At 44.5% G+C, this 14,649-nt stretch overlaps 1 protein-coding gene across 2 annotated transcripts in view; it reads left to right on the plus strand.

Moving 5' to 3' along the window:
* PHAF1 (phagophore assembly factor 1) overlaps positions 1–14,649 on the plus strand; it is a 28,737-nt gene that overhangs the window by 7,745 nt on the left and 6,343 nt on the right. For both annotated transcript variants that reach the window (XM_028094183.2, XM_028094188.2), the window contains exons 4-9: positions 3,360–3,443; positions 7,221–7,264; positions 10,560–10,639; positions 10,917–11,011; positions 11,594–11,691; positions 11,778–11,890. In XM_028094183.2, the coding sequence (XP_027949984.1) occupies positions 3,360–3,443; positions 7,221–7,264; positions 10,560–10,639; positions 10,917–11,011; positions 11,594–11,691; positions 11,778–11,890 (514 nt within the window). The remainder of the gene's footprint in view (positions 1–3,359; positions 3,444–7,220; positions 7,265–10,559; positions 10,640–10,916; positions 11,012–11,593; positions 11,692–11,777; positions 11,891–14,649) is intronic.

Consider the following 14,649-nt stretch of genomic DNA (forward strand, 5'->3'; position numbering starts at 1 on the left):
CTGAAGGCAGACGATTAACCGACTGAGCCACCCAGGCGCCCCAGGGAATAAATAGTTTTGAGCCTATACATGCTACTGCATGTCCTGACTCGCTTTTCTGAGACCTTCCACGTACTGTTTTGATGATTTTAGTTCCCTTTGTTCCAATTAGTTTAAGATCCTAAAGCAAATGACAGTTTATTTTTGACAGGAAGAATGTTGTGGATTAGAGGTGAGTGTGATTTCTGTGAGGCTTTCCAGTTTGGCCTAGTGTCAGGGTTGAGCCTCTCACGTATGTCCACACATTACACTCTGCAGTACAATACTCCTCTTCCAGCCCAATGAGAGAGACCCTATGTGAAGGGTCTTCCTGAGACAGAGAATGCATAATCTCCAAGCAAGTGCTTAGATATTCTTGTGGTGCCTACCACGGAAAAAGGGACTTCTAAGAGTGGGCCAGGGGATTTCTTGAGCCACAGTGTCAAAGTGTTTTCTCATTTATAAAGTGAAGGATGGTGACTTTTCCTCTTTGTCGTACTCGAATGATCCCTAACCTACTCTGACTTTCAGTGTTAGACCATAAGGGAATTACTCATGACGATTAGCAACCATCCAAACAGGGATAATGGGCTTGCTTCTTGAGCTTACAGCTCCTGCATATTCAGTTAAATCAGATTTGGGCACCCCAAAATTAGATATATTTGAAAATAGGCTTAACCGGTTTTTAAGAATGAAGTTTATTTCTTACTTCGCTACCTTTGTTGTCTGTTGTTCCAATCTTTAGGTGCACATAGTAGTTTTAGCATTAAGCTCATTCCCCTGATATCTCCTAAGCAACTGGAATCAGTTGGAAAACATGGGTTTTTGAGTCCAAACCTTCGTTCGGATCCTTGCTTTTCCTATTTCTTAGCCGTGCAACTTTTGGTCAGTTGTGCCAGGAACTAACCCCTGTCATATAATGTTGTATGTATCTGCATGCAACCAGTCTGGTTCTCCTTCTGTAATGTGGATATAGTTTCCTTGTAATAGAATAATCTTTTTTTAAATTTTATATTATTTATTTTAAGTAATCTCTACACCCAATGTGGGGCTTAAACTCAAAACCCCAAAATCAACAGTCACATGCTCCTCTGACTGAGCCAGCCAGGTGCCCTAGAATAGAATAACCTTTTGATGAGGATCAAGAGGAGGTGGTCTCTCAGAGCTCTGATGTAATGCTTCCTAAATTGGGTCCTGTCCTCCTCTGCCCTCCTTCCTGTCCTTTCCCATCGTCTCCTTGCTCCCATCAAGTGTGAAGAATAGTTTGGCCCCATTAAATGTTTCAGAAATATCTTCTTGTCTCTAGCATATCATACCTTGGAAGTTAAATGTGTGTATCAAGGAGGTCCCATCTTTCTTAGAGGGAAAAGTGTTAACAACTAAGAGCAAACAGCTTTACTAACTGTTTCATATGGAGGACTGTATAGTTTTGGGTCACTGAAAGGGCCTGCTTAAACATAACATAGTACAGGTATACTTTGGTTCTGGAGATATAAAATACTAATAAAATAATGGTTGTGAGGATAATTTGCTTGCTTTTGAAAATTATCTAGTTATGTCCTGAATTGTAACCATGTCAGGAGAAAAATGATCAGATCTTGGGAGAGTGTAAGAAAATTCAGATCCTTCCATCATTCCTCCTCCAAACAAAGATCTTGAAGGATGCTAAAATGTTGCTTCATCCTGCTTACTGCCATGTAATAGCCCTCTCAGAAATGTGTTCCAGGTTGAGAATCAGTGACCTAACGTCAGGGTTCATTGTTGTAGCATCTTGCTTGAGGCCTAAAGGTTTTAGACATTCATACAGGTGTACTAGAAAATTACAACATTCTTTCTTCTAGTGTTTGTCAGGCATGGTGGTGCCACCTGGGCCTGCTACCTTGTGAAAATCATTGGCATAGAAGGGAACAGTCTGAGTTAATCCCAGAAAGCTCTTCGGAGAGAATTTTTCTTTTCTTTCTCTTTCTTTCTTTCTTTAAGATTTTATTTATCTGACAGAAAGAGCGAGAGAGCACAAGCAGGAGGAGTGGCAGAGGGAGAAGGAGAAGCAGGCTGTCCACTGAACAGGGAGCCTGATGTGGGGGGCTCTGTCCCAGGACCCTAGGATCACAACCTGAGCCGAAGGCAGACACTTAACCGACTGAGCCACCCAGGCGCCCCTGGAGAGAATGTTTACAGTGAGGCCCACGCCAGTGGCACCTGGCCTTCCAGCCTACATCTCTATCTCTGACAGCCACACTTCTGTCATTCACTGTGCCTACCTTGGGTGGCTCTATAAAGAAACTTCTAAACTCTTTTGAGAGCTATGTGCCAGTTTAAAGGAGGGACTGGGTTTTGGATGTTGGGTTTTTTGTGTGTTTTTTTTTTTTTTTTTTCTGTTGGGCAGCTCGGTTCAGGGCTATGGAATGGCTTCAGATGTCAGATCCTTGAATTGATTGCATTGGAGCAGAAGCAGGCTGGTGATACAGACATGATGAAAGAGTGCAGTATGCCAAGTGCTGTGCTTGGTGCCCTTTCTCTTGCTATCTAGACCTACTATCTCTGTTCCCACAACAACCCTGGAGGGAAGGGATGATGGTATTCCCATGAAGAAACTAGAGCTCAGAGAAGTTTTGAGAGTCACTTAAGGTCACCAGCTCACCAGTATTCAAGGCTGGCTCTGTCCACTGCTTTGTGCTGCTACTCCCCTCCCCCCAGACTCAGAAGAGGCAAATGTAGAAATATGACTCCTTAGATCTTAGATTTGGGCTTTTCAGAAAGAAGCACATGTGATATGGGATGGTGGGGAGAGGGAAGGAAGGAGTAAGAGTGTCATCTCATATATAAACAGCACAAGGTATTTCTTTGTCCTGGAACATGGCTTAAAGCAGTCAAAGTATAGAATAGATTTCCTGTGGATGGCACAAACAGCCTGGAAGTGAATGGACATAGGTTCAGCTGACATGCACTGAACATTACCTGACAAATTTGGGCCCTAGAGAGGCCCTTTTCCCTGGTCTCTGTTCCTCATTGATTGCTCTGTAGGTTTGATAGGTAAACCCATGCTATAGATGTGGACTCTGAGCCTTCCAAAGAAAATGGCCTATATATTCACATAATTTTGGCCCTTTCCCTCAGGTAATATTACTCAAAGCCTAGAAGAAAGAGGCTCTTTTCATCCAGTATTAGGAAGCAGCAGTTTCAGACTGGAAGCAGAGGACACTGCATTCACACAACAGTTTGTTAGTTGGGCGAGGGAGGGGCTATCTGCACTTCCATAATCTCTGTGCATTGCATTTAGATTTGTAAGGTTTTTTAGTTGCTGTTGAGTAAGTTGTTCAGAGTGCTTTACTTTTTTGCAGTCTCCTCTAAGCCATGACCTCATCCTTAACCTGACTCAGGACGGGATCAAACTGCTGTTTGATGCTTTCAATCAGAGACTTAAGGTAACTATGAATGACAACTAAAGTTGCATGTCAAGCTGATTAATATGTGCTATTGTGAGATGTTTCTGAAACTAATAAGTCAGAGTAGACTCCTGTGATTCAGAGTCCCCCACAGTCTAGGGGACTGAAGCTGTACCTGTTCCCCTAAAAAGAGGAAAGCTGCAGGTGGGGTGGGGTGGGGTGGTTGGAAAGAGCCTGGAAAGGACTCCAATCCAAGGCTCCAGAGGTGAAAGGGAAAAAGTGTTGAAGATTTGGGGAATATGCTATGGGGAGGAGACTCTTAAGTTATTCAACTTAAGGAAAGCAAGAGAAGAGCTAAGTATCTGGCAGAGATTATTGCAAGTCTTAAAAGGGATACTAAAAATGGGGCCTAACTGCAGAATAGGACCAAAAGACTTGTTTTTGTATCTTGTTTTACTTCATTCTTAGGTCAAACAGTATGTCTTGGAAGATAAAAAATGGAACTGTTCTTCCTAAAATGCTGGGGCTTAGGGCTTAACACCACCAGCAATGAGTTGATTCTTTAACCCCCTTCAGGATATGTAAACAAACAAATTAGTGGTGTGTAGGGTTTGTCTTAATTGCTGTTCAAGTGCAGTTTATTAACACCTGTTTTCAGTCCAGGATGTTTTTAATACACTATTTATGAATGCCTGAGCTTCACAGATTAGTCATGTGACACCAGACTCATGCCTCAGAGTCACAAGGTTGAATGTGGCTCTGGGCAGTGGCATACCAGAGCGGTTATCCTGGTTAGGTTGTGCCTTTCCAAAAACTTGGGTATTTCCTAGTTCTCATCATCCCATCACAAGTGAGCTGCTAAGGAGACAAGACGGAACATGGAAAAGGAATCTGTACGTTGAATGAGAACTCCTCATTTATGATGATTTTTCAAAAAGCAAATGTTCTTAGCCCCACAGCTACCTTGCCTTTCCTTGTAGACTTAGTCATCCTGTCTTCACTCACCAAAAGATTCACAGTGGGAAAGGGAAGACAATGGTCATTAGTGTGGTTTCATTACAAATTGGGGGAAAAATAATCTGGAAGCACTTTTACAAAGAGTTATTTGTCTCAGCTTGGTAAGTCCACTGTAGGAAACATAACCCCAAAAGCTTATGGGGAAGGTAATATTGCCAGGTATTTATAACAGGGCTTTTCATGGTACTGAAAGGCTGGAAATAACCCAAGTGGATAAAAAAGTGGGATGGCTAGGCAGCCCATCGTAGAATCACAGCCTGGTGAGGATAGTGTCATATATTTAGTGAGTACTTGGTACAGGTTAGGCACATGGCTAACTGCTTCCCATATATTTCCTAACTTAACAAGCTTGTGAGCAATACTGTTTACCAGCAAGACAATAGAGGGACAGAGGGTGAGTGGTCTGCTAAGCTTTTAACCCTGAATTACCAGTGTGTGGTGGCCTCTTGGAATAGAAATGACTTAGCTTCTGTTGATGGGTTTGGGAAATAAATGTGATAAAAGCTGAAGAAAATTGAGCACACTATGGAGAAATGTGAGGAATGGGAAGTACATTTGAATGGGAAAGGAAATAAATAGAACCGTTTCTTCTGTTTTCTGTGGGGTCCCTATGAAGAGAGGGGGCTGGGGCCCTGTCTGAGCCTCTGGAAACTGGGGAAGCAATTCTCAGGTGCCCTTGGTCAGCATCAGGTTTGACCTACCCCATCTGCCTGCCCTTCCATCTGAGCACTTAAGAATCCACCTCTCCCTGATGCCTTGACTCCCTATCTGTGAGAAAGCCCTGTGGAATGAGACTTCACAAATCTCATCCTTTACAACTACCTGTCTTTTCATTTCCTGTCTTGGCTGCTGCCGTGGCTTCTCCTCTGGGGAATTCAAGGCCTTTTCCAGCCGAGAGGATGGTAAATCATGGACTTCAGACTTCCCCAGCTGGTTGTCCTTGTGGCCCAGCAAGTTCCATGGGCCAAAATCTGCTTGTTGATTCTCCTGGTGACATGAAGGACTCCAAGATGGGTCTCTTGCCACAATTGCTGTCATACATAGGCCCTGTGATTAACTCTGGTCCACTGTTCTCCCATTAGGCAGGCAGGGTTGAAACACCCAAAATGTTGGTCTGGATTATTGGCAGGTGGGTAGTAATGACACAGAAGGAATATCTTCGAGGCCTACCCCACAGGATGAATGGTGGGTCATCATTGGCCAGTTGTAGGGGTGGCAATCAGGGAGGCAGAGTGCCTGCCTGCACCTGCTATATAAGCAAGGCTTCTGGCTAAAGGTTGAGGCTTTCTGCCAGCATGGGGCCCTGGCCTTGGTGAAACGGCATACCAGTTTGGCATGATACAGGCTTTCTGAAGGGGACACTAGGTATCTTTTGAATCACAGCTGTTCCTCTGTCCTTCCTTGTATGACCTCTCTTGGCACCTCTTTTCATGCTTTCTAGCTTCATAGTGCCCGTAGCTAACTTCATAACAGTCAGACTTGACAGACGTTTTAAGTACCTTTCCTGTGTGAAATAATAAGCCAGACCTTAAAGGGCTTAATTCTGTGGGACTAGTGAACAGCATAAACAAGTAGCATAGGAGAGTTGATTGAAATGCTGTGATGGCCCAGCAGAGGGAGTTACTCTTAGCAGTAAGTAGGATCAGAATAGCTGCATTATAATAAGAGGTGCCCAACTTGTGTTTCAGTGTTAGGATCATTAAACAAAGTTAGGGATAAGGTCTGGCCAAGAGTAAACTGCCTATTATGTCTCATTTTCTTTGGCAGTGCCAGATGCTTCTACACACAGGGTCCCATGGCCCCTTGTAGGATGAGGCCCTCAGGGCAAGTGGACATTGAACCAGCTGTTCTTATTCCTCTACAGTGAAGGCCAGGACTCCCAACTGGAGGATAGTAGCTGGTGCTCTAGGTAAATCCCAGCCAGCCATGCTTCTGGCTACCAAGCCCTTGACACCATTAGCATAGAAGACTTCACAGTGCTCATTACTTGGCACCACTAGTGACTCAGTGTTCAATACTTTTGTCTCTGGCCTGAGTTCTTGGCATTTAATCCAAGGCTGAACCCCTTGAAATGACACAAGGGTCCTGAGGTTCTCCAGGTGCCCTTCAATAGTTGTATCTAGATATAGATGTAGATATATGCATACTGTCACACTTGTCCTAACCTAATGTTATATAACTTCTTTTCTAGCAGGATAGACCCACCCCCAGTCTTTTTGTTTTGTAAACTAAAGTATTTTAAAGTGAATTGATTTGGGGTCTTTCTAATACAGCAAAGTGTGGAATAAAAGGAAGAGGGCTCAACATCCAAAGGTACAGCTCTAACCTTTAAGCTACGTGATTTGTTTCTGTGGAGGGTTTCGTGGTTCTGTATGTGCAGTCCTCTGTATGACCCGGTAGTAGATTAGATAGAGGAACCTTCACCTGCAGCATCCATGGCCATCTGTTGAGTGATCCACTGGAAGAAGGAAAAGGAGAGGTTATGCTGTGTGTGTGGTATGGGTTTTTCCTCCAGATTTAAAAATGAGAACAAAATATGTGTGGTGCTTCAGGAGAATTCTGACTAGTGATAGATTTTTTTTCTTCACTATTTTGTAAATATCTTTTTTTTTTTTAAGATTTTATTTTTAAGTGATCTCTACACCCAACAAGGGGCTCAAACTCACAACCCCAAGATCAAGAGTCACATGCTCTACCGACTGAGCCAGCCAGGCATCCCTCTATAAATGTCTTTTTAGTCAGTCTTTTTCAACTGCAGAGCATTACCAATGCTTAAACATTTGATTTTTTTTTTTTTAGGTGATTGAAGTATATGACTTGACTAAAGTAAAGTTAAAATATTGGTAAGTTTACTCCCCCACTGGTATATGTCACAGGATTGGTACAAATGGAGTTTATCTATTACCCTCATTAAGTTAGTGAAGGATTCCCATCCATAGCAGTTCTAGGCTTATAGCCTGGTGCCATGATTTTCTCAGGCAGCCTCCAAATCTACTCAGCTTTCTGGGGAAGAGAAGGAAATCTTATTAAGGACATGCTGTGTGTAAAACACTTCTCATATGTGTCAGCTCATTTAATCCTCACAACAAAGCAGGACCTCAGCTTAGAGGTGATACGACTGTCTTGTGGGTCACAGCTGCCGTCCTCCCCCCACCACAATAGGTCTGACTCCAAAGCCTATGAATGCTAAAGAGAACGCCAAAGGGACTGCTGTTTGGGGGCCAAAAATCGACTTTTTTTTTTTTTTAGATTTATTGGAGCGCCTGGGTGGCTCAGGTGGGGAGCTTGCTTTTCCCTCTCCTGCTCTCCCTGCTTGTGCTTGCTCTCTTTCTCTCTCTCTCTGTCAGATGGATAATTAAAATATTAAAAAAAAAAAATTTACTTATTTTAGAGAGCGAGTGCCTGCAGTGGGGAGGGGCAGAAGAGAGAGAGAGAGACAGACCTAAGCAGACTCTGCACTGAGCATGGAGCCTGACCCAGGGCTCGATCTCACAATCCTGAAATCCTGAGATCATGACCTGAGCTGAAACCAAGAATCACATGCTTGACCGACTGTGCCACCCAGGCACTCTTTTTTTTTTTTTTTTAAGATTTTATTTATTTATTTGAGAGAGCAAGCACTGGGGGAGAGGGGCAGAGGGAGAGAGAGAAGCAGACTCCGTGCAGAGCATGGAACCCACCATGGGGCTCAAGATCACGACCTGAACCAAAATCAAGAGTTGGACACAACCAACTGAGCCACCCAGGCGCCCCCAAAATCTACTTTTTAGAATGAAAATGGGAATGGTCTGTATCATAAAACAAATATTTGAGCTCCCATTATGGCAAGGCACTGTGCTAGCATCCAGGATACTCCATATAGTAAGCTTCCTTAACAGCTTCCCTTTCCCTTTGTTGGGGCATGAAAGGGCCCAATTCCTGGGGCTGGCCCAAGCAGCATTTACCGACAGAGAAGTGGATCAAGCAAATGTGTAATAGCACTGGTCCCTGCAGATTCTTTTTGTCTTTCAGTTTTGTTGGAGCCTTTGTACCTCAAGGTCTGGTTTCTCTTTTCCCTCTTTTTTATTTTTTTTATTTTTTAAAAGATTTTATTTATTTTTGACGGAGAGAGAGAGTGTACAAGCAGGGGAAGCAGCAGGCAGAGGGAGAGGGAGAAGCAGGCTTCCTGCTGAGCAGGGAGCCCAATGTGGGGCTCAATCCCAGGACCCTAGGATCATGACCCAAGCCAAAGGCAGACGCTTAACCATCTGAGCCACCCAGGCGCCCCATCTCTTTTCCCTCTTAAGAGTTAGTGGTAAGTAGGGCGCCTGGGTGGCTCAGTTGGTTAGGCGACTGCCTTCGGCTCGGGTCGTGATCCTGGAGTCCCGGGATCGAGTCCCACATCGGGCTCCCTGCTCGGCAGGGAGTCTGCTTCTCCCTCTGACCCTCTTCCCTCTCGTGTTCTCTATCTCTCATTCTCTCTCTCTCAAATAAAAAAAAAATAAAATCTTTAAAAAAAAAAAAAAAGAGTTAGTGGTAAGTAAAAGCATGGGTCTGGGGTCAGCCTGCCCTGGGTTCATCATTCTCTTACCTCTGTGACCTGGGGAGTCATTTAACCTCTCAGAGTTTGTATTACCATCAGAGAAATGAAGCCAGTAATATGGCTGCTGGGTTAGGAAGAGGACATGAGACACTGCTGGCAAAGCATACAGCACCATGCCTGGTTAAAAAACAGGTGTTCTGGGGCGCCTGGGTGGCTCAGTCATTAAGCGTCTGCCTTTGGCTTAGGTCATGATCCCAGGTCCTGGGATGGAGTCCCATATCAGTCTCCTTGCTCCACGAGGAGACTGCTTCTCCCTCTGCCTGCCGCTCCCCCTTGCCTGTGCTCTCTCTCTCTATAAACAAATAAAAAATCTAAAAACTTACTGCTTTAAAAAAAAAAAAAAGAGGTGTTCTTGGGCGCCTGGGTGGTACAGTCAGTTGAGTATCCAACTCTTGGTTTCAGCTCAGGTTGTGGTCTCAGGGTTATGGGATTAAGCACTGAGCATGGAGTCTGCTTGAGACTCTCTCTTCCTCTCCCTCTGCCCCTCCCCCATGAGTAAATAAATCTTAAAAAAAAAGGAGGTGTTCCATGAATTATGCTAATTTAAAAAAATATTCTTAACCTTTAAGCATTCTTTTTTTTTTTAAGATTTTATTTATTTATTTCACAGAGACATCGAGAGAGGAAACACAAGCAGGGGAGTGGGAGAGGGAGAAGCAGGCTTTCCGTCGAGTAGGGAGCCCAACGTGGAGCTCGATCCCAGGACCCTGGGATCATGACCTGAGCCGAAGGCAGACACTTAACGACTGAGCCACCCAGGCGCCCCTTAAGCATTCTTCTTAAAGTCATACGTGCCATATCTTCATGCTCATCATCTGAAATCACGTGTTCCTCTTCATTTCCCAAGCCCCTCCCCCTCAGGTGTTTCCCCTTTGCATGGGATCCATCTCTCCCCCCTCCCCCCATTCACCCAGTCCTTGAGTGCTGGCTGTTAAGAAAACAAGCTGCTTAGGGCACCTGGGTGGCTCAGTTGGTTAAGCATCGGACTCTTGGTTTCGGCTCAGCTCATGATCTTGAGGTCCCATGTGGGGCTCTGTACTCAGAGTGGAGTCTGCTTCAGATTCTTTATCCCTCTCCCTCTTCCCCTCCCTGCTCACCCTGTCTCTCTCAAATAAATAATAAAATCTTAAAAAAGAGAGAAAGAAAGAAAACAAGCTGCCTTGCTTGGCTATACTGTTCTTTTAAGATGTCCATCCCCTTTTAAGAAAGTTCCTTTTGAAGCCAAACTCTTAGTAGGTATCCTAGGAAAACACATTAACACTTTCTATTCCGGTCGCCATTCTTGATCCAAGTCCAAATGCCATGGGGCTGAGACTGAATTTATTTCCTTCTAAACTGCCCAATGACCATACATGTCTTGGGAGGCCCTAAAGATCAATTGTGTCTGTCAGCCTCAGGAGACTTGACTTGTTCTGACTTCATTAATTATTCCTCACTTAAAAGTTCTTTAATTAAACTTGTGTTTTGGCATACTTGTAAACTCACCTGCCTATGTTTTAAGAATAACTCTTCCAGCCACCATCTTCAGTGATTTGAAAAGCATCTTTGTTTTTCAGTGGAGTGCATTTTAACTCTCAGGCCATAGCTCCCACCATTGAGCAGATTGACCAGTCTTTTGGTGCAACCCATCCTGGAGGTAAGCCCAAGTCCATCTGATTCCTTTCATCATCTGTCGCAGCCCATAATGATAAACCTGGCAAATGATCCCATCCCAGCCCCAGCGCCCCTGAAGCCAAGTTCCTGTAGAATTTGAGGATTGATAGTTGGGTGTGAAGGAAAGCTTCTCCCCCCTTGTTTTCAGCCTAGGAGGTCACTTCAGGAACCAGACACAAGGAAGGTGTTGCCAAGCTGGTTTGTGTTCACATCTTCTGATGCCATTCAACCATGTCATTTTCTCCTTCCCATTCCCACAGTGTACAACTCCGCTGAGCAGCTCTTCCACCTCAACTTCAGAGGACTGTCTTTCTCTTTTCAGTTAGACTCATGGACCGAGGCTCCCAAGTACGAGGTTAGCCCTTCCCTTCCTATGGTATTTGTCACCCAGTATCCAGGTAATATGGACCCAACAGACAGTGCCACGGGGGACGCTGGATAGGTAGCCTTTCTTTGGTTTCCTCATCTCTCAGGTCTTCAGAGGCCAGTATGGGCACAGTGGGTGGGATTGATAGCAAGAACAAAGCCCAAGCCGGCATTCCCAGGAAGAGGGCACTTCCCACTGCAGAGTGAGGTCAGGCTCCCTTTTCAGAGAGAAACTCAGTTGTGCCTTGCTTTAAAACTCCAAATCACTGTGGTTTTTAGCAAATTGTTTCGTTTATCCTTAGGTAGCAACATCCTTAGGGTCGTGAAATGATAGATGTTTGTAAAGCTTCCATTTTATTAAAGAAAGCGTTCCTGTAATTTCTTCTTGATGAAAGAACGAAAAACTAAGTAAAATTAAAGATGAACCTCTATGGATGGGGGGAGTTGATTGACATGGAGCCGGGTTTGATTGTGTGCTTTGACCTGGCCCATGAGGGCTGGGGAAATGCTAGAGCCTGGCTCCCATGGCTTGCAGTATGCTCTTAGTAAAACTGTTGTCTTATGTTTGCAGCCCAATTTTGCCCACGGTCTAGCTTCTCTCCAGATACCCCACGGGGCGACTGTGAAACGAATGTACATCTACAGTGGAAACAGCCTACAGGATACAAAGTATATGTGGGGAGCACAAACTTCATGGGCCCTGGGCTCCCTGGGAGGGAGGGCAAAGCCTCTGCTCATTCTGTGCCTGCCTCCAGGGCTCCCGTGATGCCCCTCAGCTGTTTCCTTGGCAATGTGTATGCTGAGAGTGTGGATGTTCTTCGAGATGGAACTGGACCCTCAGGTTTACGACTTCGGTTACTTGCTGCAGGTCAGTTAACTTGACTTGGGGTGGTGAATTCTCCATTATATCCATGTTGAGACAAACTAAAATCCCACATGCTTAGAGATAGTTGGTACAAGACAACGTGGATATTTATGGTTAAAGTTTTCATTTAAATTTGTGAAGGGACAAAACATAGTTTTATCATTAGCAAATCTTAATAAATGATAGTAGCACTGCTTCCCCTAGGATGTGCATAAGCCTTCTGTGTGCTTATGTAGTTTTTCAGTGCTTCCCAGGCTGTTTACTGGAGATGTGTCTTATGGGCTGCAATATTGGTCTGTTCTCCCCTTTTCCACCTTTTTTTTTTTAAGGTTTATTTACCCATTTTAGAGCACACAGCAGGGAGGGCAGAGGGAGTCTCTAGCAGACTCCACACTGAGCACAGAGCGTGACATGGGGCTCATTCCCACGACCCTGAGATCACGACCTGTGCAGAAACCAAGAGTCAGACGCTCAACCAATTGAGCCACCCAGGTGCCCCATTCCCTTTTCCACCCTTTATGCCCAGTTCTCAGTCGGCTGGCAGCAGGGACTTATTGAATTGTGGTTTGGCCAGACCCTGCTGTGAGTTTTGCTGACTATGAACAAAAAGCTGCTGCCTTCAGTGGCTGGTCTCACCAGGATCCACGCCTTATTTGTGATTTCCTTGTAAGTGACCAGTTTCAGCTACTGTGGACCTTGGGCCATGCTTGGTTAGTACCGGCCATGTCTTTGGCCTCGGAGCCAGCATAGGAGCTGTGCCTTCATGGAGCTCATAGTCCAGCCAGTGTTTGTTCATAAATTGGGGTCTTACATCAGTTTCTAGGGCACTGGTTCTTACCTATGAAGAGTCTGATATATAAACTGTGAGCTCACTCCCCTGAACAATTAGATAGTTTACAACCTCCAGGTTAGGAATTTCTTGAAATGTGGTTTTCTAGCCAAGGAAGAAAACTCTACTTAAAAGAATGTTGCACTTGAGCTATAGTGTTTGAGAGAATTGAGATTGAGAATTGAGATGTAGAAGGTCAAGTGATTTAGGGTCTCTCTTGTCAGGAGGATCACACCTTGAAACAGCAGGGTAGTCAAGGATGATGCAGTATACCAGGTGACAGCAGGAGGAGTCTGTCGGGGTGGGGGATCTCCAATTGTGACTGCCGTCCTGTACAGCACACTCCCAGCAGTCACATCTCACAGGGTCAGTGGGGGAAACACGTGAAGTCAGGGACTCACCAAATTACTGTCCAATCCAGTACTCATTGAGAGTTTCCTTTGGCAAGCAGAAAGGTAGCTTGTGTCAGCCAACCCATTTCTCACATGTTTCCTTACGGAGTGTAGCTACTGGGATGTTTTTAAGATAGGAAGTCATTTCAACTGTCTTAGTCCCCACAGTAACTTATAGGAAGATTCACTCCAGGGAATCAGAACCTAAAATAGTCTCCTAAAACTAAGGGTATTTTTCCCTGGGTAGGCTTCAGATAGGGTGAGACAAGAGAGAAGACACACATGAAGAGTGCCTTCCCTGTGGCCCCATCTGGACATTTACAAGTGTCTGGTACTTGGAGACTTTGGGCATACCGTCCAGCTTGACAGGACTTTTGGTGGGTTCTGTAGGTCACCCAAGCTTGCCTAAGCAGCAAGATTTATAGACCAGAGGTTAACGTGGGCTATGCTTTTCCTGCGACCTAGTTAAACACAACCTTTATTTGCCACTCAGTGTATATGTGCTGTGACTAAAGACTCTTGGGTTAGTTGAAGAACTCAGTACCAATTTATTTCAGATGTTGGATCCCTGAGGTCTTCCCTGTATAACAAATGGATTGTTATACATGAAAGAGCTTTGTCATCTATAAAGCTCCGCGTAGAGTAAGGTGATGGTGATTATCATGTACCAGGAAATGCAGTCTTCCTCAGGTTCTTGCGTGTGTGTGTGTGTGTGTGTGTGTGTGTGTGTGTAGGGGAAGTAAAACACTTTGTCTTCCCATCCACAGAGTTGGTGTGTCTGTTGCTATTCCACATCTACTGCTATGTGTGTGCGTTTAACTGGAATTGTTTCCAAAATGTATTAGAGTCAGGGTTTAAACAGTCTTCCCGAAGAAGAAACTTTTGGCAAATTGGATTTTCTTATCCTCCCACTTTTCTGGTTTGTCATTTTTGAGTGTTACTGGGACTATCAGTGTTTGTAGAATTAGGGAGTGAGTTAATGGATGTTTCACTCTTGGCTTTTCTATAGAGTGATCTTGAGGTCCAGTCTCTGGTTGGGGGTTACCATTGAGAAGCCCCTCTTAACATAAATTCTTGTATCTTGTCAGGACCTGGAAAGTGGCAAGAGATAATAGCACCTCATTATATACTTCCATAGCATCTATGCTGCTGTGTATTGTACCACAGTTGGGTGGCGTCAGATTGGGATCTTCACACCATAAGCTCCAATATGGGCAGAGACTGCACTTGTTTTGCTCAGCATGTTTCTTCAATATCTAACAAAGTGTCTAGCCCATGGTAGTCAATAAGTAAATATTTGGTGAGTGAATGAATGAAGTTTTCAGAGTTCTACCTCACTTTTGTGGGATTGAATGAGTCTCTGGGATTATTTCTTTTTTTTTTTTCTTTTCAGTTTTTTTGTTTGTTTGTTTTAGGTTTTTTTTAGAGAGGGAGACAAGGGAGAGGGGCAGAGGAAGAGGGAAAAAGAGAATCTTAAGCAGCCTCCACGCCCAGCATGAGCCCAACTCGGGGCTCAATCTCACCACCCTGAGATCATGACT

Source organism: Eumetopias jubatus, unplaced genomic scaffold (genome assembly GCF_037043125.1).
Source record: "Eumetopias jubatus isolate StellerSeaLion01/CBP00866 unplaced genomic scaffold, mEumJub1_p1.0 scaffold_10, whole genome shotgun sequence".
Classification (NCBI taxonomy): Eukaryota; Metazoa; Chordata; class Mammalia; order Carnivora; family Otariidae; genus Eumetopias; species Eumetopias jubatus.